This window comes from Aquarana catesbeiana, linkage group LG03 (assembly GCF_042186555.1).
Source record: "Aquarana catesbeiana isolate 2022-GZ linkage group LG03, ASM4218655v1, whole genome shotgun sequence".
NCBI lineage: Eukaryota > Metazoa > Chordata > Amphibia > Anura > Ranidae > Aquarana > Aquarana catesbeiana.
This window is the reverse complement of record NC_133326.1, coordinates 187,807,131-187,834,184: the sequence shown is the minus strand read 5'-3', so window position 1 is coordinate 187,834,184 and position 27,054 is coordinate 187,807,131. Positions and strand designations below refer to the sequence as shown.

Below are 27,054 nucleotides of genomic sequence, written 5' to 3'. Positions count from 1 at the left end.
CCCTTAGATGTCCCTCTATTTAGCAATGAGGCGGTCTATCAGCTTACCAGTCATCAGATGTGGTGGCTGTGTTAGTTTGCTTTTTTTGGGCTTCCTTCTGTTTTCACTTGGTGATCCAGTTAGTAACACACATCCTGTATAAGGCCTCTTGCACATGATACTCTTGTTTGAGCATCTACTTTTTCAGAGTTTTTTTTTTTGGTATGAATTTGCACGCATTTTCATGTTCGAGCATTTTTGCGCAAATGCTCGATAACTTATTCTCACGTTCTCGTTCTGCACAATATGTAAATGGGAATTTGCGTGCATGAGGCATAAATTAATGACCAAAAAAGCAGATTTTTCCAGGTTTTAATTTTTTTTTTTTATACTGAAGAATGCATAGCGCTTGTTTACGCACCTGTGTGCATAGGCACATTACAATTAATGGGCTGTATTTAAGCTCAGTAAAAAAGAAAAAAAAAGCTGTACTGAGCTTTTTCAAGCTGCAGTGTGAAAGAGGCCTTAAAGAGGAAGTAAACTCTCCCACTCTGATGCTGCTTTTCATTTAGTCCATTATAATAAGTAATTATCAAACTATAGCCACTGTAATCCAGCCCAAATCGCATATTACTTACTGTTTAACCACTTCGCATCCAGGCCATTTCTGACACTTCGCTCCTACATGTCAAAAATCATCATTTCTTTGCTATAAAATTACATAGAACCTCCAAACATTATATATGTTTTTTTAGCAGAGACCCTAGAGAATACAATGGCGGTCATTGCAACTTTTTATCTTGCACGGTATTTGCGCAGCAATTTTTCAAACGCGTTTTTTTGCCGAATGGCATTGAGAACGTGTCCTGATCGTGACGTCACCCGCGCTCCGCTCGTTGCTTCTATGCTTGCATCCTTCGCACTGTGCAACTTATTGTGAGTGTTTCCGCTATTTTTTAAATAAAGCCTTAGCATCATTCAGAGAGCACTAGATTTCTTCATATCTTTTACATGTGAATACTGCCTGCGTGTCCGTTGTTGATGCTGTTGATGCCTGATCCTGTTTACATCTCCTCCTGCTATTATCCCTGTGAGGGAACTGCTGGTTTGACCTGACTGATTAACTCAGGGGTCCATCTATTGAGGTGAGCGGCTGGTGTCACCGAAGGTGGAGGTCCATGTTTGTCACCACAGTCACCCTGCAAGTTTTTCATGTCACTAGTGTCACTGGAGGAATTACTGGATTTTGTTTTCATCTCTTTTATGTTGGACTCTATCATTGTTTTTTAACTTTTAATTCTATGCGCTGTACTGCCTTTTTATAAGGATTATCTAGTGTTTGCTTGTGTCAGTCTTATCAGCTTTAGCTGATAAGGCTGCAGTAATGCTGTCCTGATGCCCAAGTTTACACTCCATGGGGGTTATTTACGAAAGGCAAATCCACTTTGCACTGCAAGTGCACTTGAAAGTGCACGGAAAGTTCACTTGGAAGTGCAGTTGCTCTAAATCTGAGGGGAAGATCTGACATTTGTGGAAGCTTTGCTGATTTTATCATCCAATCATGTGCAAGCTAAAATGCTGTTTATTTTCCTTGCATGTCCCCCTCGGATCTACAGCGACTTTACTTCCAAGTGCACTTGCAGTGCAAAGTGGATTTGCCTTTCGTAAATAACCCCCCATGTGATGTCACATGGGGTGTAGTAGGAAGCTCTGCGTGATTATGCATTCTCAGGATTTCAGTGTTGTGCCGTAGGAAGATCTGATAATAGACAGACAAGTACACAGAGTGTGCCGTAAATCAGGGGAGATCTGGGCATGCTCAGTGAAATCATTCTAAAGGAATTCTAAACAAAAAAGGATTACAACAATACTAAGCAAGTAAGGAGATATCTACAAGCAGTGTTCATTAGGGTTTTTTATGCTGATTTACATGGGACAAAGTTGACGGGGAGAGTTTACAACCACTTTAAAGTGTCTACACTCTGGATGAAGAAGGAGCAACAGAGACACCTTTGGACAGCAGCATTGTCAGTTTATGGGGGAGGCGAAGTGTTAGATACACTAAACAAAACTAATTGTAGCCGAATTCCAACTTTTTAAGCAGTTACAGAAACAGTTTGGTCTCTTTTGGGATAAAAGGTTTTCCATATAGTGGCAAGAAAATGTATGGGAACCCCTTGGAATTAAATGTTTTTTTCTAGCCAGCACTGTGCAGCTATTCTCCCATCTCTCTTTTCTTTCAGGAGACTTAGGAGCAGTGGGAGCCATTGGCTCCTGCTGCTGTCAGTCAAAGCCTGTGTGGAGGGAGCAGGGGCAGAGCCAAGCTGTGCTATGTGTGTCTACAGATGCAAAGTGCTTGCAATGGGGGCAGACTGAGAAGAGGATGAGCAGCACGAGACCCCAGAAGAGGTGGTTTGGGGCTGCTCTGTACAAAACCACTGTACAAAGCAGGCAAGTCCAACAGGTTTGTTATTTAAAAATCTCTTTTGAACCTTTAGAATCATTAAACCTCTTTGGCAGCAATGACTTCAAGCAAGTGCTTTTGGTAGCTCTGGATTAGGCCTGCATAACGTTCAGGAGGAATTTTTGACCATTCATCTTTACAAAACGGTTTCAGATCAGAAACATTTGTAGGATGTCTGGTGTGAACATCTCTCGAGGTCATAATTGCATTAAGATGAAAAACCTTCTGTGTGCAGCAGCCCCCCTAATACTTACCTGAGCCCCCTCTTGATCCAGCAATGTTGCAGGAGAGCTTCAGCTGTCCAGGACTCTGCTGCCTAGCTAGTTGAGACAGCAGTCAGTGAGCCAATGACGAGAGAGAGGGGATAAGTCCGAGCTGCAGCTTAATGTCTGAATGGACACACGGAGCAGCGGCTCGGCTCAGGTGCTCCCATAGCAAGCCGCTTGCTGTGGGGGAACTTGGCAGGGAGGAAGGGGCCAAGAGTGTCAGCGAGGGACCAAACAGAAGGAGGATCTGGGATGCTCTGTGCAAAACCATTTCACAGAGAAGGCAAGTAAAACAAGTCTGTTATTTTTAAACAAAACCCCCCCCAAAAACACAAGATTTTAATATCACTTTAAGTTCTGGGCTCTGACTGGGCCACCCCAAAAGGCTCATTTTCTTTTTCTGAAGCCAGTCTGTGGTAGATTTATTCTGATGCTTAACGTCATTGTCCTTCTGCATTACCTAACTTTTAGTAAGTTTCAGTTGGCAGACAGCCACCCTGGCATTATCCTGCTGGATATTTTGGTAATCTTGGGAATTCATTTTCGCCATGATGATGGCAAGTGATCCAAGCCCTAAAGGCAGCGAGGAAAGTCCAAATCATGAGGTTCCCTCCATCATTGGAAAGATATTTGTAAGGTTTTCAAACATCTTTTTTGCCTTTTTTACGTCATAGTATTCTTCCCGAACAATTCAACTTTTTATTTCATCAGCCCACAAATCATTTTCCTAGTAGCCTTGTGGTTTACAAAGGTGCTCTTTGGAAAACTTCAGGAGTGCAACAATGTTTTTCATGGAAAGCAGCAGCTTACTCCTTGGTGTTCGGCTATGAATACCCTGCCTGTTCAAAGACTTATGTATGGTAGACTCATGAACAGAGATGTTTGCCAGTACCAGTGATGTCTTCAAGCCATTAGCTGTTAGGTGTGGGTTCTTCCTTCCCTCATTACGGATTATGTGTTGTGCCTTAGGAGTTGTTTTGGCCGAGTGTCCACTTCTAGGAAGTACTAAACTGTCTCCATGTATAGACAATTTGTCTAATTGTCAACTGATGGATGCCTAAACATTTTGAGATTGCTTTGTATCCCTTTCCAACCTTATGCAGATCAACTAAGGATGTGAAACTCACTTCCACAAGCGGTGGTATCAGCAGAGAGCGCCGATAGTTTAAAAAAAATATATAATAAAGGGAACTTCTTAGCGAACGCAACATACAGGGATTTGGGAATTATTATTAACAAACATATGCACACACCCACACCAGTTAAACTGGATGGACTGGGTTAAGGCAGTGCCTGAAAATAATGGTGGCCACACAAAATATTGACACTCTGGGCCTAATCTGGACATTTTCACTTAGGGGTGTACTCACTTTTGTTGCCAGCGGTTTAGACATTAATGGCTGTGTGTTGAGTTATTTTGAGGGGACAGCAAATTTACACTGTTATACAAGCTGTACACTCACTACTTTACATTGTAGCAAAGTGTCATTTCTTCAGTGTTGTCACATGAAAGGATATAAAATATTTACAAAAATGTGAGGGGTGTACTCACTTTTGTGAGATACTGTACATTTGAGGTGAATAAAAATGCATCCTAAAAGTGAATTTGTCAAAAGGGAAAAAACAATCTGACAATGTAAACACTCAATAAATCAATATATACCTGCATCTAACACTTGTATTGGCTTGTTTTAACCCAACTCCTATGAGCCCAAATAGCCAACTAAGATTTGGTATGCTAATTTCAACTCCAAATTGCAGCTTGGACATGCTTTCACCAATCACAAAAAGCACAGCTCGGTTTAGGTCACTGCACTTTGCAATACTTCACATGCATCCATTTTATGCCAATTGTAGACATATCACACATAGCTAGGTTGCAGCAATCTGCAAACGTTTGCATAATTATGCAGCAGACAAACTGGAAAAATCACCTGCAATACACTGCTTGGAACCTGTAAGCTGAGCATGTAATGACATTTTAACCATTTCTAGATAAACAGAAAATGCTAAAATTGGTGGCCAGTTGCATCACTACAAGAGTGCCTAGTGTTACTGCTGTTAAAACATATTTTTTGTGTCCTTTACTGTCCAGAATACACAGTTAACTCTTGTGATGTGAATAATTTAAATTTTACTTTTTGTTGTGTCTGCATTAAATATGTCAAATTAACATTAGAAAAAGCTCATGAACTTACTAATAAAACTAATAATACAATATTTTTGAAGCTGCATAGATAACCAGAGTAGCTTGGCAACAGGCCGCCATTTTAACAGTTAGGTCATACCTTAAAATGACTGTGAAATGATTTCCTTGAAGTTCACCCAATTTGAGGGGATGCTTCTGGTATGTGAAATTTCCCAACTTGAAATTCATTAAACACTTATTTAAATGGGACAGTCTCTGTGCAGTTATTCTGAAAAAAGTGAGTAGAGTTATATGCAGATTGGTCGAGCATCACATTTCTCAATTTGAGATCAACCTAATATAACGTAAAAAAAATAAAAATAAATATATATAAGATAAAAAAAAGAAAGCTTTACCAAAATTAAATCATGTCAATTGTGCTATATTTGGACATTTATTTAAATGGATAATGCTAATGAAGATAGGATGTAGTCACTCAGATAAATGTTTAATATTAAATGAGATAAACCAGATACAGAATGTATGAATACATGCGATATAAAATTGTGATTTTTTTTTTTTTTATCTCAAACGCCTCATGCACAGGCGCGTTTAGTGCTTGAGTGCTATTTTATTTCAATGGCCAGAATAAATTATTTGGCACAATAAAATGAACACTCAAGTACTTGAAGCCTGTAAACGCGCATAATTGTGTAAAACTGCGTTACACACTTTTAGAGGCATCAGGCATTTTTTCCTGCCAAAACGCTGCTGCCAGGAGGAAAAGCTTAAAGGAAAGTTTGTAAAACGTCCCGTGTGCATGAGGCCAAAATGCTATCTTAAACAAATATTTATAAAAAGGAAAATTAAATGTGAAACTTGTGTTAAATAATATACTGAGACTGCTCAGTAGAAGCTTGCTCTCTGAAAGCTGGGTCTGTGGAGAGGAGCTGTGAATGTGTGGGTTGCGCTGGCTCGCCAGTTAATGAAGATGACTAATGGATATGCTGGTATCAGTGTAGGTTGTGGCAGGTGAAGGACATTGCCAGCAGAATAGTAGTTGGTATATGTAGAATGGAAAGGGATATGAGTTTACCACTTAGCGTATTATAAACTCATATCATAATACCTGAAGGTTGAACCAGTTGCTTATCTTGCTATTATGTAACTAAGCAAATTATAGTTCTGTTGAAATCAGGGGGTGAGGGCAAAGGAGGAAAAGATATTTAATGAAGAACATTTTCTTTAAAGTCACCCACTGGCTTCTGTGAAATGAAATCTAAAATACATTTCCTTGCTCAAGAATATCTAGCTAAATAAACAAACTGTCCAGACATTCGGATAGCAAAATATATGCATCTATGCTCAAAAGAACTTAAAATAAAAAGGTGATGTGTATGACCACATCAGGCAAAAAGTACATCACAATAGCTGAACCAGTTATGATGCCAGGTGTCTTATGCAGGTGCTCTGCAGTTAAAAGTATAATCAAGTAGCTCACGGTTCTGATTAAATTAGGAAGTTAATGCTGCTCAATTTTTATTTAGGATATCGTCTTAAAAATAAACAAGTCCTTTGTCAATTCAGGCAAAATATAACAGCTTCGCGTTAAAGACCTCCCCAACATGCCAAGCAGCATATACGGTGCCTTGAAAAAGCATTCATACCCCTTGAAATTGTCCACATTTTGTCATGTTACAACCAAAAATGTAAATGTATTTTAATCTGGATTTTATGTGATAGATCAACACAGTGGCACATAATTGTGACATGGAAGGAAAAAGATAAAATGGTTTTCAAAATTTTTACAAATAAATGTGTGAAAAGTGTGGCGTGCATTTGTATTCAGCCCCCCTGAGTCAATACTTTGTAGAACCACCTTTCACTGCAATTACAGCTGCAAGTTTTTTTGGTTATGTCTCTACCAGCTTTGCACATCTAGAGAGTGAAATTTTTGCCCATTCTTCTTTGCAAAATAACTCAAGCTCTGTCAGATTGGATGGAGAGCGTCTGTGAACAGCAATTTTGCAGCCTTTCCACAGATTCTCAATTGGATTTAGGTCTGTATGGCATGCATTTGTATTCAGCCCCCTTTACTCTGATACTCCTAACTAAAATCTAGTGGAACCAATTGCCTTCAGAAGTCACCTAATTAGCAAATAGAGTCCACCTGCGTGTAATTTAATCTCAGTATAAATACAGCTGTTCTGTGAAGCTCTGAGGTTTGCTAGAGAACCTTAGTGAGCAAACAGCATCATGAAGGCCAAGGAACACACCAGACAGACCAGGGATAAAAGTTGTGGAGAAGTTTAACCACTTAAGGACCGAACCTGTTTTTCAGATTCGGGGTTTACAAGTTAAAAACAAGTTTTTTGCAAGAAAATTACTTAGAAAAAAAATGTATAATGTTTGGGGGTTCTAACACCCTAAAGAATGAAATGACGGTCATTGCAATGTTTTGTCACACCGTATTTGCGCAGCGGTCTTACAAGCGCACTTTCTTTTTGAAAAAAAAAAAATCACTTTTTTGAATTAAAAAATAAGACAACAGTAAAGTTAGCCCAATTTTTTTTTTTATATTGTGAAGATAATGTTACGCCGAGTAAATAGATACCCAACATGTCACGCTTCAAAATTGCGCCCGTTCGTGGAATGGCACCAAACTTTTACCCTTAAAAATCTCCATGGGCGACGTTTAAAAAATTCTACAGGTTGCATGTTTTGAGTTACAGAGGAGGTCTAGGGCTAGAATTATTGCTCTCGCTCCAACGTTCGTGGCGATACCTCACATGTGTGGTTTGAACTAGGGTTGTCCCGATACCGATACTAGTATCGGTACCGATACTGAGCATTTGCGCGCGTACATATTTATTTGTAAAAAATTTTGAACATTTATCATTTTCCTTCCACTTCACAATTACGTGCCACATTGTGTTGGTCTATCACATTAAATCCCAATAAAACACATTAAAGGTTTTGGGTGTAACATTACAAAATGTGGAGAATTTCAGGGGGTATGAAAACTCTTTCAAGGCACTGTGCTTTCCTTTACTCTATCACTGCTCTGTTCAGTACTTCCAGATAAGGAGCAGCATGAAACTGCAATATCACGTGGGAAATACAGAGCCTCGTCTAAAGTAAGACTCCTGAGTTGTAGCTTACACAGGGCTTTTCTTTCATTCTAGCCTGATGAATGGAGTTGCGGGGAAGCAAAAGGAAATTAAGTATATAGGTCTGGAGGGTCTGCATTACAGTGAACCTGTGCTTTGCTGTATGGGCAAAGCATAGATTCACCAAATGTTAGCTGCTGAATTCTATTAAACAAAATGTAAAATAGATTACATAGAAAAAAATAACATAGGTAAATACATGCCGCCTAAAAAGAAGGTTGCTCATTTCACCTCATACTTTTGTGGTGAAGATTGTTGATAGTGCTGAGTAACTATAGAGCTGGTGGTTCATAATACTTACGTCTGAAACACTTGTGGTACTTACTTAAGAACAGCAATTGCCTGAACAGTGATGGCTCTTTTATCTTTGGTCCCCATATAAGAAAATAGATTAGGCTTAACTCTACAAAAATAAAAAATAAAAAATGTTAGGAATGCTTTTGCTAGGGGTTTTATCTTGTGGTTAAACTGTTTAGCCAACATCTTATGAACTGACCTTAAAAACTTGGAGAGCACATTAATAGCTTCCATGGTGTCTTTGTTTTCTTTATAAAGCACAAAATGGCAAAAGCTACCACGAGATTTTGGCCATGAATGCTTACGTGGATCTTGAAAAGAGATAAAGTAAAAATGATTACTACAAGTAAAAATACCAAATTTAGAATTGGCCTTCCAAAACAGGATGTTAAGTACGGTTAAAAAAAATATATATATATTATAATATACATATAATCTCTAATCAAAGTTCTGGTAAATAGGCCAAGTAACATGTGATACTGGTGCATTGTAAACATTAGTGTTGCTTTTGCATTACCAGTTTGAGTGTATGTTTGGCATTCCCCTTCTTTTTCATTTGTGAAATGCCAGCTTTGCTTACCTGAAGTTGTTTTGACCTCTGTCCAAGTGTATAGCATAAAGAGCACAAGAAAGTTATGTTTAATTTCTATATTGTTCTTTTAACAGGTGTCAAGAGTTGGACATGCAAAGATAAATATGACTGAATGGTCATTCCATTCCTTAGGGTACAATGGCATCCAGCAAATGCGTGGCAAGTTGCAATGAACTTAGAAGCAGTAAACAGCTAAGAAAATGGACCTTTTTCACATTTATTTACACACACGTAAAAAAACATGAAACAGCATTACATGTCCTAGGTTAAGTGGCATACATCCCTATAAACTTTACATGATAAAGAACAATTTATCTATTGAATTTACTAATATGAAGAAACCAATAAACTAAGCTATTAAAAGCTGGTAGACAAGACATCTTTGTATAACCAATCATTAAAGGTAGATTTAGAAGTGTGTCCAAATCCCCCTTTCCGCTGAAGCCCGATCTGCATTTGTTTCACAAAAAAATGTATTGAATTTTTTTTTTTTTTTTTTGGATCATACTTCAGAGGCTACTGATAGGAAGTGATGCAACACCTCCTCACCACATGTTTTAACCCCATTTTTGGCAATAAATGTGCTGTGTTTGCAGCGCTTCCCCATTTGCTTGAATGAGTAGCGATCGCTACATGTCAGGGTAAACTTTGCAGCGTGAACGAAGTGAAGCATTGCGACAGCAGCATGTAAACACCTCCCTCCACTGCTTGCTGCAGCTTAAGAGGGGACGGGCATTTTTGCCACTCCCCCAACCGCACGTGTAAATGAAGTCTAACAGAGAATAAATCGTTAAACGAAAACTCATATGAACAAAGAAATATTTACATTTTTGAAATTTACAAGGATGCACTCATTTAAAATCATAGTTTATCAAACACTCTAGTAACCAAGAGCTTCCATCAAGACACTGATGCAAAGCAAGTCAAGAGTGCAGATTAGCAAAACACACTTGACAGTGGCTAATAATGCTCAAAATATATCTGTTGCCATGGTAACTATCAGGCTCTAGGTGTAAATTTTCCTCTATTGCCAAAAAGGAAATAAATCAGATTGGTTAAACTGACCAAATCATCCCATCTCTATTCTCATATGGCTTGCAGAAGGTAATCATTTTATTAATGTATACAGAGCAAAAAAAAAAAATTAAAGTGTCACGATAGGCAAAACTTGTTTTTTTTGTTTTTTTTTTCATTTTGGAAAGAGTAAGGGAGAGTTATAAACCCATGTCAGTTCTTTTTGCCCCATAGGGAAGATTTTGGGTCCCCATTGGAACATTTTCCCTATATTACTATTCTGGGGACAACCCAAAATTTAGGATTTTCTTTTTCCTTTCACTTTATTTCAAATAGTTTTTTATTAAAGCCAAAAAGCCCATAGTACATAACAGTTTTTGCACAGGCCAAATCATGGAAGGCTTAACCAATACAAAATATAGGTATAAAGCCATAAAAAAACTTTTCATCAGAACACAGAACTTCCAAATATGGAAATTTATGCAGCAAGTACATATCTGTATATCTAGTATCAAATTATATAATAAGAAAAGTAAAAAGGGGAACTAAAAGTAAAAAAAAAAAAAAAAAAAAAAAAAAAAAAAAGTCAAACTTACACCATGAAACATTAATATACCTTTGAGTTTAGCCACCAAGGTAGAGTAATGAATGCTGTATTCTGAAACTAGGTTAGATGGAAAGAAGCTCCAACCCAGCAGTGCCACACAGATTCATGAACTATTTTACCCAAAGTAATTGCAAAAACTTTTTCATAGTAATAAGCTGAATTAACCCCATTTAGTACTTTAGCATTATTAGGTTTCAAATATGCAGTTATTGTTAGTCTAGCAGCTAGTAATATGTGGGAAACTGCAACCCGGGTTTGCACAGGGATTCGATCTACTGACAGGTTCAGTAGCGCCATGTCTGGAGATTGTGAGATGAAGAAGCCAGTGATTCTTGATGTTAATGAGAACACTGCATTCCAGAAGCTCCGCAAGCTTCTACAATCCCAAAGGACGTGAAATAAGTTACCCACATCTCCACATTAATGCCAGCAAGAAGGGGCGAAGTCAAAGAACATTCTAGACAATTTATACAGGGTAAGGTAACTTCTATTTTTTTTTTTTTTTTAAATAGTTGTCCCAATGATTAACACATCTGGATGTGGAAATCTTAAGAGATAAAGTTTTGCCATTACTTTCACTTTCAAAACAGTAATTTACAGAGGGTGAGTCTCCCTAACAGGGACACAGACCGCAATAAAACCTGACAGGTATTCTAATCCACTTTTACTTTATCCAAAACAAAAAAAATGCCTTTAGTTGACACTTTGTTATCTTGACCATTTCTAAAAAAATACTAATCCTCTGAACGTTAGTCTAGTAAATTTCAACGACACATTTCATTAACGTAACCAAATTTATTTTATTTATTTATTATGCCTGTGAAAACAGATCTACAGTAAAACTATAACGAGCCAAGCGGTCATTGTCAGTTAGTACATAAACATAGCGTAGAAGACATGCATAGCACAATGCAATACTTCTACAGCTTTTTAGGGATGATTTAATCAATGAGAAACATTTGATGGAATTTCAGAGAAAAATGCACCACTACTTGATTGCATGCAAAACATGTCATGCTTTAGGCATGCAGAAGTCATGTCATTCATTCCTAGGGCCTTGCTGATTGCAGGTACTAAGCAATAGCAGGACATATGTAACAGATGTGCAACAGGACAAGCTTTTACAAAACTTACTAAAACTCAGAGTCAAAATTGAGCTATACACGATTCTATAAAGTGGTACAGGATAGGAAAAAGGCTGGTAAAATCAGTAATACTTCTAAAATCGCATCTGTTTCCAGACTATGGACTGTAAAATGTTTACATAATCCTTCCAAGGCATAAAAGAGCTTAAAAACAAGCCATCACTAACTACAGCTGCAGTCTATTTCGGTGAGTCTAGCATTTCCGGTGTTTCATCACATATGGCGACCCATCACATTTGGCTACCCGCTGGACTGTGCATGCGCGACGCCACCATATGCGTTCCAACACTGTGGCGATCTGCGCTTGCGCAGAATTTTGTGGCCACACCCCTGAGTCCAGGTTCAAGCCCCACCATCCAAGTGGACAGAGTTAGATTATAATTATGCCGAGCGAAGCAAGGCCGTGCCCGAAGCATGGCGAGCAAAGCGAAGTGAGCCCGCGAGGGGCCCTGTGGAAAAGTGGTGACTTACAACAGTGTTGGAACGCATATGGCGGCGTCGCGCATGTGCACTTCAGCGGGTAGCCAAATGTGATGGGTCGCCATATCTGACAAAACACCTGCTACAGAGAAAAAGAGAGAGAGGAACTGCAATTTCAGTGTCACTGTAATAACCTTTAAAAAAGATTTTCTAAACAGTGCCTGCCACTACAGAGGTCAATGAAGCCATGTGTTAAACATTTTTTCCTCATAAGGAAAATGTAAATAGTTTAAATGTCCATGCTCTCACCACAGGTGTACCCAACATAAAAAGAAAAATCTAAAATGTAACTTGATATGCAACTCTCTGTTTTACCTACCTATTCACACCTTTAGTGTACCTGCAGTGTGTTGTCCATGTATTCACCCATTTCTGGAATTGCTTGTACCTGTAGTGTAAGGCTGGGTTTACACATGCTGCAGCCACGGCTCACAGCATGGGGTCTGGTGCATCCCTGTTCACAGATTCAGGTGCAAATCAGGTCTGAATTCCCACTTGAATCAGAAACAAAGACGCACAAGACCCTTTCCAAATGCGGACCGCAGCCACCCTGGAGGTGTGTGAACCGGCTCAATTGCGAGCCAGGCATACTCTCCTGTCATGCAAATTGGATGCGGGGAAACCGGCATGCAATTTGTACAATATAATTATATATATATATATATATATATATATATATATATATATATATATATATATATATATATACATACACACACACACACACACACACACACACACACACACACACATACACACAATTAAGTGGGATATTATGTCAGCAATATACACCAGTGGTGGTCAACTTGAAAATTATAGGAGGGCCTTTAGTGTAGCCTGACAATCCAAAGGCAGGCACAATAGCACTGCATTTATGTGGGTTGAGATGCATTTCATTGAGTTTGCCATTCAAAATGAATGGGCTGGAATGCACCTCAACATTTGAAAATTTTGATCTGGCAACGTTTTTTGCAATAAAGGGAAAATTGGAGTCATTAGCCATAATAATAACCCCCTGCAATGATGTCAGTGACTACAATAATAATAATCCCTTGCATTGGTGACCACAATAACCCTCAGGACTGGCATCAGTTACAGTAATATTAAACCCAACGCTGGTGGTTAGTGGCAGTGTTGTTCTAACCCCCACCCAAACTCCACTAGTGCTGAAAAAACTGTATAAATCCAGTTTGAAATAGGTCAAAAGACATGTGAGAAAAGTAGGAAACAAGTCATAAGATCTCAACTGAAGTTTTTGTAGAACATTCTCAAGGTGAAACACGGTGGTGGTTGTAAAATGCTTTTATTAGAATGAGGCAAACACCTAGCAATTCTGAAGGAACACCTGTGTAAGGCTACATTCGCAAGGACAATATCCTGATTCCTGCAGCTGATTCAGTCACCCATGAACAGCCAGCTGCGAGGCCACGGCTTGTACATTTCAATGACAGGTCGGCAGCGGCTGCAGTTATTCATGGCTGTCCACAGAGCTAGCGATTATCTGTGTGGATCGCTGCTGGATGAGCTAAAGGTAATTGAAACGTACAGGGCCCTGTGATCGCAGTTAGTCTCTCACAGGTGGCTGAAACAGTTGCAGGAGTCGGGAGATTCCTGCCGCTGTTGTTCACACGAGCACTAGACTCACAGTTGCTATGGCAGCCAAAAGGTGGCATAAGCATGTTTTGTAAATCAAATAGCGAAAAACACAAATAAACCCATTTAATTATAATACGCAACACTAATGTAGAAAAGTCTAGAGGGTTCAATTGTAAAGCATGGTTTTTCTTGTCTGCTAGTAGGCAAGAAATTGTGATAACAGCTTTAACAATATCCACATCCAGCTTTACTATACAACACAAAACAGGATGCATCTGTCTAATCTCAACCATTTATAAAAAGTTATCATTATAAAGAAACTGTATAAACAAACTGGATAAGTGAAATGAGTTAGGGGTGCTAAAGAAAATGTGTACTGAGAGAAAATATGTAGACATGCTAGTTGGCTGGCCATCTCTGGCTTTAAAACACTCCACTTTTGCTGTAATGAAAAAAAAAACAAAAAAACAAAAAAAAAAAAAAAACAAACAACATTCCCCACTGGGTGATCAATGTACACCAACATCATTTGCACAGTGAATGTGAGTGACTTGTTCATTCTCAGCAGATGCTCTTGCAGAATTCTAATGTGGAAAATAGCTGTGTCTGAATTAACTCTTCTAGAGTATCTCACCAAAAATGAAATGTTTGCTGCAGAGGATGCTTAAAATCTGACTTGCATCTAAGTGCAGACTCAATAAGCCAAATCACACATGAAGGAAATTTCTGGAGGGCATTCCACACACCAACTGTGTACAGAACGCCTCCAGGTTGCCATATTGCATTGAATATTAGAGAAAGACAGGTAATTTCTATTAGCTTTCAATTATATGGCTTATGTAGCAACTGTATGCTCTATATTTTTTTGTATTTGCTATTTTTTTCCTCACGAAGGTGGAGTTACTCTTTATATCTCAAACCTGAAACCAGCATAAAAGCAAGTCAAGTAAAAAAATTCTGGTTTCTTTACTTGCTCCAATCCAGTGACTAGAAGGGGAACAAATAGGTTTTGTACATATTTTCCTTTTTTAGTATTGCCAGGACTAAAAAGTTTAAAAAATAATAATATACTCTGAATTTTTTTTTTTTTTTGTTAACACACATATTAGGTGAAGCTCCACCTGATTACAGTCAGGGGAAAAAAAAAAAAAAAAAAAAAAAAAAAAAAAAACGTTAAAATTACAGAATGCAAACAATATTTTGTGTAAAGCTGGGTTTACACATATGCGGCCACGGTTTCAGTATCGGAGTCCGGTGAGGTTCCGTTCACCGGTTCAGGTGCAAATTTTTACATGAAATCAGACCTGAACTGGACCCAAAATAGCACAGGACTCTTTAAAACTGCACATGAACCGGCTGCATTAAGAAGACTGCCGGTTCACATGTTATGCGAATCAGGTGCCGTTCAAAATGCATCCGATTTGCATATATGTGAACCAAGCCTAACTGTGTGTAATATTATATATATATATATATATATAAAAAAAATTACATATCTACACACACACACACACATAGTATCTCAAAAAAGTAAGAACAAACATCACATTTTTGTAAATATGTTATTATACTTTTTCATGTGACAACACTGAAAAAAATGACACTTTGCTACAATGTAAAGTAGTGAGTGTACAGCTTGTATAACAGTATAAATTTGCTGTCCCCTCAAAATAACTCAACACAGCCATTCACGTCTAAACCGCTGGCAACAAAAGTGAGTAAACCCCTAAGTGAAAATATCCAAATTGGGGCCAATTAGCCATTTTCCCTCCCCGGTGTCATGTGATTCGTTAGTGTTACAAGGTCTCAGGTGTGAATGGGGAGCAGGCGTGTTAAATTTGGTGTTATCACTCTCACTCAAAGGGCTCTCTGAGGATCTGAAAAAGAATTGTTGCTCTACATAAAGATGGCCTAGGCCACAAGAAATTTGCCAAGACTTGAAATTGAGCTGCAGCACGGTGGCCAAGACCATACAGCGGTTTAACAGTACAGGTCCACTCAAAGCAGGCCTCGCTATGGTTGATCAAAGTAGTTGGGTGCATGTGCTCAGTGTCATATCCTGAGGTTGTCTTTGGGAAATCTACGTATGAGTGCTGCCAGTATTGCTGCAGAGATTGAAGGGGTGTCAGTCTGTCAGTGCTCAGACCATACGCCACACACTGCATCAAATTGGTCCGCATGGCTGTCATCCCAGAAGGAAGCCTCTTCTGAAGATGATGCACAAGAAAGCCTGCAAACAGTTTACTGAAGACAGGCAGACTAAGGACATGGATTACTGGAACCATGGCCTGTGGTCTGATGAAACCAAGTTGAACTTATTTGGTTCAGATGGTGTCAAGCGTGTGTGGAAGCAACCAGGTGAGGAGTACAAAGACAAGTTTGTCTTGCCTACAGTCAACCATGAATGCCAAGATGTACTATGACATACTGAAGCAGAGCATGATCTCCTCCCTTCGAAGACTGGGCCGCAGGGCCGTATTCCAGCATAACAACGACCCTAAACACACCTCCAGGACGACCACTGCCTTGCTAAAGAAGCTGAGGGTAAAGGTGATGGACTGGCCAAGTATGTCTCCAAACTTAAACCCTATTGAGTATCTGTGGGGCATCCTCAAATGGAACGTGGAGGAGCGCAAGGTCTCTAACATCCACCAGCTACGTGATGTCATCATGGAGGCAACCGGTGAAGCTCTGGTGAACTCCCTGCCCAAGAGTGTTAAGACAGTCCTGGAAAATAATAGTGGCCACACAAAATATTGACACTTTGGGCCCAATTTGGACATTTTCACTTAGGGGTGTACTCACTTTTGTTGCCAGCGGTTTAGACATCAACAGCTGTGTGTTGAGTTATTTTGAGGGGACAGCAAACTTACGCTGTTATACAAGCTGTACAATCACTACTTTACATTGTAGCAAAGTGTCATTTCTTCAGTGTTGTCACATGAAGATATAAAATATTTACAAAAATGTTAGGGGTGTATTCACTTTTGTGAGATTATATGCACATACACACAAAAAAAGTATTTGATCCCCTGCTGAATTTGTACGTTTGCCCACTGACAAAGAAATTATAGGTTTATTTTAACAGTGAGAGCCAGAACAACAGAAAAACGCAATTTCAAAAAAAGTTATAAATTGATTTGCATTTTAGTGAAATAAGTATTTGAACCCTTCGCAAAACATGACTTAGTACTTGGTGGCAAAACCTTTGTTGGTAATTACAGAGGTCAGACGTTTCTTGTAGTTGGTCATTAGGTTTGCCCACATCTCAGGAGGGATTTTGTCCCACTCCTCAATGCAGATCCTCTCCAAGTCATTAAAGGATCACTAAAGCTATTTTTTTTTTTTAAATAACAAACATGTTATACTTACCTCCACTGTGCAGCTCGTTTTGCACAGAGTGGCCCCGAACCTGGTCTTCTGGGGTCCCTCGGCGGCTGTCTCGGCTCCCCCCCGCAAGGACTCTAACTTTCATGCAAGCTCCCTCTCGCATGGTATTGAGTGCTTGCGGGCGCGCTCCCGTGATACAATGAGCGGCTATGGCCGCCGGCTGTATCACTCGGCCCCGCCCCCGACGCGCTGCATCATTAGATGTGATTGATGGCAGCGCGAGCCAATGGCTGCGCTGCTTTCAATCCATCCACACTAGCCAATCAACAGCCAGGCTGAGCAGGGAAAAGGATGTCGGGAGCGAGCGTGGGACTTTCGAGGGGTCAGGTAAGTAAAACGGGGGGGTTGGGGGCAGTATTGTCGGATGTTTTTTCACATTAATGGATAGAATGCATTAAGGTGAAAAAACTTTTACCTCTACGACCCCTTTAAGATTTTGAGGCTGACGTTTAGTAACAGCAAAAGGGGGGGTCCTAGTATTAAAGTACCTGATATACAGGGTGACTCTGCAGGTACTAAAAAATCACTTGTGCCAACGTCCCCGATACTGAGTTAAGGATATCAAAAGACTAAAAAACTTTTGGGACTTTAAAAGGCACAAACTGTAGTAGACTACACAAGGTATATAAAAAAAATTTTGAATTTTATTGATAACATACAAAAAACAAAGAGAATAGACAGGACATAATTAAAAACACATCAAGTCTAGACATACAACGCATATCATGACACCATTGAGGATCCTATCCTGCAGTTTTGTGTGTATTCCTATATATTCGTATACAATTAAGTCATAATCCAAGTAAAGGAAAAAGGTAAACTTCCCCTAAAGAGTTGAAATTGGGGGAGCACTGCAGGTTTGGTATTCCCAGAATGGTGTATTCTCCAATTGCTCTACATGTTTCACGTTGACAAGGAACGCTTCTTCAGGAGCTAGAGGTTCAAATAAGTGTATAAAAGGGAAAATTGTCTCGAGACATACAACAGGCAGCAACCCAGCAGAGCGGTGCACCCCCAGATTTTCCCTCTGTCCTTTATTGTGGGAACTGTAGCCTAAACGAGCTCTCCCTATCTACAACTACCTGATGTGATATATCTGGGAGGCCCTGGTGTCTGTTTGCTGCCTGTCTGATTTTTACCAATACATTCCCACTTCGATCGCTTTTTGCGACTCACTGACCAAATCCATCTATGTGAACAATTTTCCCTTTTATACACTTATTTGAACCTCTAGCTCCTGAAGAAGCGTTCCTTGTCAACGTGAAACATGTAGAGCAATTGGAGAATACACCATTCTGGGAATACCAAACCTGCAGTGCTCCCCCAATTTCAACTCTTTAGGGGAAGTTTACCTTTTTCCTTTACTTGGATTATGACTTAATTGTATACGAATATATAGGAATACACACAAAACTGCAGGATAGGATCCTCAATGGTGTCATGATATGCGTTGTATGTCTAGACTTGATGTGTTTTTAATTATGTCCTGTCTATTCTCTTTGTTTTTTGTATGTTATCAATAAAATTCTAACATTTTTTTATATACCTTGTGTAGTCTACTACAGTTGTGCCTTTAAAGTCCCAAAAGTTTTTTAGTCTTCTGACGTTTAGTAACGCAAACATTCAGCTACCTCCACATATTTTCTATGTGGTTAAGGTCTGGAGACTGGCTAGGCCACTCCAGGACCTTAATGTGCTTCTTCTTGAGCCACTCCTTTGTTGCCTTCGCCGTGTGTTTTGGGCCATTGTCATGCTGGAATACCCATCCACGACGCTTGAGTTTCCAGAGGTGACTGGTCTCAATTTAATTTCCAACACGACTGCTCCCTTTTCAGTACAAAGCTGGTCACACCGCTAAATACTAAACGTTCCCACAAATGGCTATCAAACCAAGTCGCCTGTTTTTTTTTATTTTTTAACACAAGACCATAAAAGATCTACCAGTCTTTCCTCAAATGACCTCCTTATAAACATTCTATTCATACATATCCATTCCCACACATACGGTGTGCCAATTAAACTGCATATTGAGAGAGGAGATTTCCAAAGACAGACCTCTATTTCAAAATACGAATATTTGAATAACTCAGTTTCTACTAGAATTTTTTCACTCCCTCTATTTTGTACTAAACTGTATACCACCAGCTAGCATAAAGCCCAAAATGAAAAACTGTGTAGAGTGGCATTTGTGTATTTCCTCAAACTCAATAATACTACTTCCTCTGTGGTGCACAAACAAACAAAAAAAAAACAAAAAAAACACACATACAAAAAAAAAAAAAAAAATTAAACAATCACCATAAAATAAAATAAAGAATAAAATTGTCCAGCGTAATTTGGTTGAGATGTTAAAGTTTGTGGGATAAAAAACCCTTAAAAAGGGGCAGGCATATATGATATATTATAGAGTAAGTTTTTCAGAGAACTTGGAGTAGTGGTGGAGGAGCAAGGCACAGGATGTGCCAATTTGGAATTGGAGATTGTAGTGGTAGTTTCCATTGTGATTGAAGAAAACAGAGCCACTGGTATATGGAAAGAACTGATTATATAAAAAGTTGAAGTGTTATTTGCACCGATTTTCCAGCACGATGGCCAATTTATTAGGAAATACACAAATACAGCACTACAGAGAGGTTAGTTTTTTTTATTTTTAGGCATAAATTGTCCATGTCATCTTACTTTCAGGAAAAAAAAAAAAAAAAACTACATAATCATTTCCCTATGGTACAGGACTCCTGTAGAGCTTAATCTCATTCATCCTTCAACTCCAAGATTCTGTTAGAGACGTTTGGATGGAGAAGGCACATGCACATACTTGGGAGAATGCCACTCAAATCGTTCAATTTTTGGTGGCATGTATTCACCATATATAACAAAAATGTCCACTCCTGAAATAGCTCTCCTTTCAACGATCTCTGGGTACATTTCCAAAATTAAAAAGGCCATTTTGAGACATTGCCTTATGGATGCAAGTGTGGCAGTTTGCCACAGCTGAAAAAAAAACTCCACCGCATTTTTTGGAGTTGGCCCAGATTCTCAATGATATCATGACAAAGGAGACACTAGTGGCTGCAGATAGCACCTTGAAAACACTATGGAAATATTATGAACTTGCTGACACGCCCATAGAGATTCAGATTTCTTCTATGTTCTTTCACAGTAAGAACACCTAATTACCTTTATAGCTCCCAAAACTTATGTGTAGTATGCTCTACAAGGTGTGTCTAAAGAGTTTGGTGAATGGTCCAATATCTTAACAGCAACATGGGCCAGGTGCGCAGGCATACACATGGCTATCCAGGAGGCATGTCATGTCAAGAAGTGCCACCTATCGTGGAGCACACGTGACCGTCAGGGTAAGCCCCCTGCGGGCAGTCAACCGTAGTCAATGTGAAAGGTAGGGTCAAAGTGCAATGGAGCAACGTGTGAACATCAAGTAATGCTACAAATTGGAGAAAACAGCGACAGAGACGCATGGAATGTTGGTGCAAGTGTACAGGATGGAAGCTGTGAGCAGAATATGTGTAAATATATGTATATGTGTTTATGACTGGTCCAAAACCTTTCGCGCCGGGAAGGAAACGACTGAGGATGAACCACGTTAGGGTCGGCTGTCAAAAAGCAGAATCCCAGACATGATCCAGCAAGTGTAACAAATGCTGGCACAAGATCAGCGACTGACAGCGGAGAAATCGGCATTAATAAGGACACCGTTGCGCATCATCATCCGCAAAGATTTGGGTAATCGGAAAATCTGTTCCTGGTTTGTGCCACACAAGCTGACAGACGAACAGAAAGCAAAAGGGATGGAAACCTCTGGAGATTTAATTACCATGTGTGACTAGGACCCATCCTTTCTGCAAACCATCATCACAGGGGATGAGACCTGGTGCTCCCAGTTCAATCCGGAATCCAGGCAGCAATAGATGGAATGGCGTTCACTGTCCTTCCTGTGACCCAAAGAGTCGCATGCAAAAGTCCAAAGTCAAGACAATGTTGATTGCCTTCTTTGACAACAATGGCATCATCCAAGAATGTGTGACAGCAGTTCTGTGATCGATTCCTAAAGAGGGCTTTGCTAGCAGTTTCCAGAAACTTTATGAACGTTGCCAAAAGTGTGTTGTGAAGAATAGTAATTATTTTGAAGGCCAATAAAAGGTCTTTTGTTTATCTCTTTTGTTTTCTGACACCATTCACCAAATTTTTCAGACACAGCTTGTATTAGAGCTGCATGATGAATCGTTAAAAGATTGTGATCTCGATTCAACCCCCCCACTTAATCCAGGGTTTCTACCACTCATAGAAACTGTACAACTGTTCAACTGCTGACAGCTGTCAAAAAAAAAAAAAAAAAAAAATCAAAAAAAGGTAGCCAGCAATGTTTATCAACAACATTGCTCAGCCACTGAAAAAACATTGTATATTTCTGTTTAATGATTTACAGATCAAAAGGGATGAACTTTGTCTGCAAATGAAGTCAGTTTAAAGCAACCTTGTCCTCCTGATCTTGCACTGAATACATGCACTCTAGGCAGCGCTAGAGAAAGCACCTTTGCCCATGTCATTGCAATTATGTTTAATAAAATAAGTTGTCCATTGCAAGCCCATGACTGTCTATTCTGACGAACAGCGCCTTGTTATGGATATTGACCCCTTTATTGGGAATATGCACATTGCAATTTACTTACTGTTTTACTACTAATCTTCATGTGTATTTGAACTCATTCAATTTTGAATGCCTGTTTCTGTAATCATCTGAAACTTTGTTAATAAAAATTATATTCAACCTTAAAGCAACCTTGTCAAGTAAAAAAAAAAAAAATTTTTTTTTTTGGGGGGGTGGGTTATTAAATTGTCCCTGTGTTTAACCCCTTATTAACCCATCATTTACTCTAATCAGCCTTATTAACTCCTTATTCTCCTTCTCCATGTAATTATTTTCCTGCTGGTTGTTTTACTTTTTATTTTCTAAACTATTGATAATTTAAAAAAATGTTTTTGTTTCCTATATCCATTAAAATTTTTGCACCTTTAACATATATTTATGTTTCACATTGAAAAAAGCACAAAACAAAACAAAACAAAACAAAAAAAAAAAAAAAAAAAAAAAAAGATTTCACTTGTAAGATAAACTTTTTAATGCTTTACCATTGCTGACAGCTGAAGTGTAAACAAAAAAGTTGAAGTAGGTATCGGCAAATGACCCTAATCTAACATGGTATTTTTTTATTTCTTTACACATACATTTTTTTTCATTACATTTATTTAAATTTACCGTATATACTCGAGTATAAGTCGAATTTTTCAGCACATTTTTTTGTGCTGAATGTGCCCCCCTCGACTTATACTCGAGTCAAGCACTTTTCTGCAGCAAAAAAATTTAATTTTCCGAACCGACTTTGGGGCCCCATATCTCAGGGCCACTTAGAGCTAGGAACCCCAAATTCGGTGTGCAAACCCAGTGGAACTGGTACCATAACATATCCAAAGCTGGGGTTCCTAGCACCAAGTGGCCCTGAGATACGGGGCCCCAAAAACCGGTTCGGAAAATGTCATTCTCTGCTGCAGAAAAGTGCTTGATATTTTCTGAACTGAATTTTGAGGCCCTGTATCTCGGGGCCACTTGGTGCTAGAAACCCCAGCTTTGGAAATTTTATGGTGCTAGTTCCACTGGGTTTGCACACCAAATTTGGGGTTCCTAGCACTAAGTGGCCCTGAGATACGGGGCCCCAAATTCGGTCAACTGTGTCTACCTGCAGCAATGTCATTTCGGGACCCTTTGGGGTCAGAGACCCCAAATTTTGGCTGCAGCTAGGGGGCATCTAGGAACCCTTAACTACCGAGTTTGAAGTTTAGGGGACCTATGGCTGCAAATGGGCACAGTGAGGCATGCAAATGGGCACAGTGATGCTGCAAATGGGCATTGTTGACCCTCTTTTCCACTTACAGTAGCTGTGCATTTCTCACCCTCGTCTTATACTCGGGTCAATAAGTTTTTCCCATTTTTTTTGTGGTAAATTAGGGCCTCGACTTATACTCGGAACGACTTATACTCGAGTATATACGGTAATTGAAGCAAAGAGTATTATGTCTTATTGTATTGCCATCTTGTTCGAGAACCTAATGTTCAAGGGTTGTAAATCTTTAAAATAAAAAAGTTTTAAAGAAAAATTTGTGATTTTCATTTTTCCCCAGAATCGTGCAGCTCAAGCTCGTATATATAAAGCTTAACAAGTTTTTTCTCTGCAAAGGTTTCTCAGATATTGGTTTTTGTACCCAGTCTGGGTCCCCCCCCCCACTTCCTACTTGCCTTTTTCCTTCTGAACAAATGTCCCCATCTCTTTTTCCTTTACATTTCCATTGGATTGGATTAATAATATGTCATGTCCAAATGTGAATTGTCATTATCGCTAATCTTATTCTTTGTTTTTTTTGTACAATGAAACATGTTAAATAAGATTTAACTGCCACTTTGTACACTATGCGGCCAATTTATAAATATTTTCACATAAAAATTCACTCATCTTTCTTGGGATTCGCACATTTTTCCAACTGACCCCTGTTAATAAATCTGTGAATCTGAAGGGTCAGCTGTGTGAATCTTGTGTAAAAACATTTATAAACAGACCCATATTTAAGGAGGTGCAGGTAGGCACATAAGATATGTAGATATGAAGATATGTATTTTTAAATGCTGCTGATTGCTACATCTTTAGAGCACATGGGGCTTAAAAAAACGTCTTTTACAGGCATTTGGCACTTTTTTTTCAGCCTGTAAAAGCAACTCTATGTCCATACACACATGTATTTACAGGCATATTAGAAGTGAAGTGGTTACAGGCTCATAAAAAACAAAAAAAAACAACCCATCACCAGCGCATGGAGCTTTTGAGCAGAAAAATCATACATTCCAATGGCCAGAATAAACTAATATTTTTGCCAATGGAATCCACTAATGCTCAAATGCTTGATGTGCTTAAGCATGTGTGCAATTCGCGTGTTTAGGGGTGTTTTTTAAGCAGCTTTACTCCTACAAGGAGTTCTGATGTTCAGAGGGGAAAAGCAAATGCCCTGTGTGTGCATGAGGCTTTAGGCCTCATGCACACAGGATGTTAAAATAACGTTATGAAAACGCCAGTATCTTTGCAGTGATTTTTTAAAACTTTTTTCAACGTTTTTGCAATAGCGTTTTTAGTGTTTATTAGCGTTTTTCCGCTTTAGCGTTTTTTTTTTTTTCAAAAACGTTGCTGAGTGATGTTTTTAAGCGGTTATCAGCGTTAGAGCGTTTTTACAGCTGAAAAACGTCTCTCAGAACCCACTGGTCCTGGGTTTTTTACAGCTTAAAAACGCCTAGGTGAGCATGAAGCCATAGACTAACATAGACAGGCATTTTAAGCTGCAAAAAATTGTTTTCTTGGAGTAGAACATTATATACAAATAGCACAAAGTGTCCCCTCTACTGCAAATGTGCACACATTACCTCATAGGTCAGGGAGAACGTATTGGTAGTCAACAAGCCTTACCTTCTCTACATTGTTTATAAAAAGCACTTATATAAGCAAACTATATTAGAACTGAATAATTTGAATGCACCACAACAGTTAGAATAAACCTCCACATAAGATCTTGTTAAAACCATATTATACAGCTTTATGCTTCTTGAAATATCAGCAAATCTGTACAGATTCAATAATTTACATTATCACTAGAAAGATACAGTACTGCACAGGCACACTGCTAGCTCCAGAATGCTTTACTGAGACACGATCTTACTTGCTAAAGCTTTTTTGCCAGCTGCATGGTAGGCTATGATATACTTCTTTCCATCACGATCTTCTGTTTTGGTTTCAAGTCCAGGAAACAAGCCTTTCACAGCTTGATGAATGATTGTCCTCTTTTCTTTGGTGTCATCAATTACCTGTAATACATCCAATCACCATTAGGAGTTTACAGATTTCTAATTAATTAGGTCACAGCAGCACAAGAGACACATCACAGTAAATGTCCCTTGTGCTGATTTTTTATTTTTTAAGCAAACTCAGGCTTTATAGTCCTAAATGATCACAAGGTTCTAAAGACCTGATCTCTGATGTTAACTCCCACTTTCTCCATGCTATAACCTTAGTAGCGCCCCGCTTCTGATTTGCTCTAAATGGCAACCCCTATACTGTCAGATGAGTATCAGGAGTAAGCTTGCTCCTCCACTCCTTGAGGTTTCACATTTCGTTAACAAGTTAACCCTACATTAACCAAACCTACCTCACCCCCACTAGATTACATGCTATGCACTGACTTGCCACCTCAACCTGTGCTAGATGCGATCAATCCGGGGATGAAATTATACATATGAAAAGGTAATTTACCAAAATAATGGCTGTCCTCAAACACATTCAAATCAGTGACATTTGATGTACTCTAAAGTCAATTACCTCTGGGACATAATAAGGGTGGATATAAATTAATGATAAAAAAAAAAAAAAAAAAAAAAAAAAAAAAAAAAGGATTTTTATAACAGCTTAAGCTTACCTGTAAAATCCTTTTCTTGGAGTACATCACGGGACACAGAGCTTTAAATAATTACTTAATGGGTTAAAGGCCACCTTCAGGTGTTGACACTGGTATACCCAATCAAGGTAAGTTCACTCCCTATATAACCCCTCCTTCTTCCATGAGCACATCAGTTTTTGTAGCAAAGCAAAGGATCTATACTGCTGCCTGCTACACACTGCGCCCGAAGCAGATCTCCTCATACCTCCTTACATCCAGCTGATAAAATTTTGTGAATGTATGCACTGAAGACCAAGTTGCGGCCTTACAGATCTGAGCCATGGAGGTCTGATGACGCACTGCCCAAGAAGCACTAACCGCCCTAGTAGAGTGCGCCTTAACCTGAAAAGGGGGAATCTTACCCCTTAAATCATAAGCTTGAATTATCACTTGCCGAATCCACTCAGTGACAATGGATTTCGATGCTGCCTGTCCTTTCTTAGGACCCTCTGGCAGAATAAATAAGACATCAGTCTTACGAATCTGAGCAGTTGCCTTTAAATAGATTTTTAAGATTTTCACTGCTCTCACCACATCAAGACAATGTAGTGACTTTTCTTCCCTGGAACATGGTTTTGGAAAAAACGAAGGCAGGACAATATCTTGGTTCAGGTGAAAACCTGAAACCACCTTTGGCAAAAAGCTTGGACGAGGGCGTAAAACATGGCTGTTTTTGTAACACAGACAAAACTAAGTTCAAGTCCCAAGGGTTCAAGGGAGGTTTGACGGACGGATTAAGCCGCGTTTCCCCTTGTATAAAACCCCAGACTAAAGAATGAGTAGCAAGTGGTCTTTGAAATAAGACCGATGAAGCTGAGACTTAGCCTTTAATAGTACTCAAGGCCAATTTCATTTCTACCCCTAATTGTAGAAAGGCTAGAATTCTGCCTATGATATATCTCCGAGGGTGCCAACCCTTGGATTCACACCAGGAAACATAAAGCCCTCCAGACCCTATAATATATAGTTCTGGAAGCTGGCTTCCTTGCATTAATCAGGGTAGAGATAACTGACCCGGAAAGCCCCCGTTTCTTCTGAATGTGGGTTTCAACAGCCAAGCCATTAAATTTAGAGACCGTAAGGAAGTATGGAATATCGGTCCCTGTGAGAGCAAATCTGGCCGTAGTGGGAGGGATCATGGGCCCTCCACTGCCATCTTTACGATTTCTGCATACCATGACCATGTCAGTGCCACCAGAATTACCAGCTTTCTTTCCATCTTGATCCTGCAAAGAAGTCGAGGCAGCAACTGAATAGGGGGGGGAATGCATAGATCAGTGAGAACTGATCCTATGGAGGTTAACAACGCATCCGTTACGCATGCGAGTGAATCCCTTGTTCTGACCACAAAGTTGATTAAGTTCATATTGCACCTGGAC

The 27,054-nt window shown here is 39.2% G+C and overlaps 1 protein-coding gene across 6 annotated transcripts in view; it reads right to left on the bottom strand.

The window, feature by feature from the left end:
• The window catches only part of PUS7 (pseudouridine synthase 7), a 117,282-nt gene that overhangs the window by 55,457 nt on the left and 34,771 nt on the right, over nt 1-27,054 (bottom strand). For 5 of the 6 annotated variants that reach the window (XM_073619646.1, XM_073619645.1, XM_073619644.1 and 2 more), the window contains exons 5-9: nt 24,902-25,046; nt 8,885-8,902; nt 8,504-8,615; nt 8,333-8,410; nt 4,998-5,126 (exon numbers count right to left, since the gene is read on the bottom strand). In XM_073619646.1, the coding sequence (XP_073475747.1) occupies nt 4,998-5,126; nt 8,333-8,410; nt 8,504-8,615; nt 8,885-8,902; nt 24,902-25,046 (482 nt within the window). The remainder of the gene's footprint in view (nt 1-4,997; nt 5,127-8,332; nt 8,411-8,503; nt 8,616-8,884; nt 8,903-24,901; nt 25,047-27,054) is intronic. The other variant, XM_073619648.1, reaches the window with a different exon arrangement.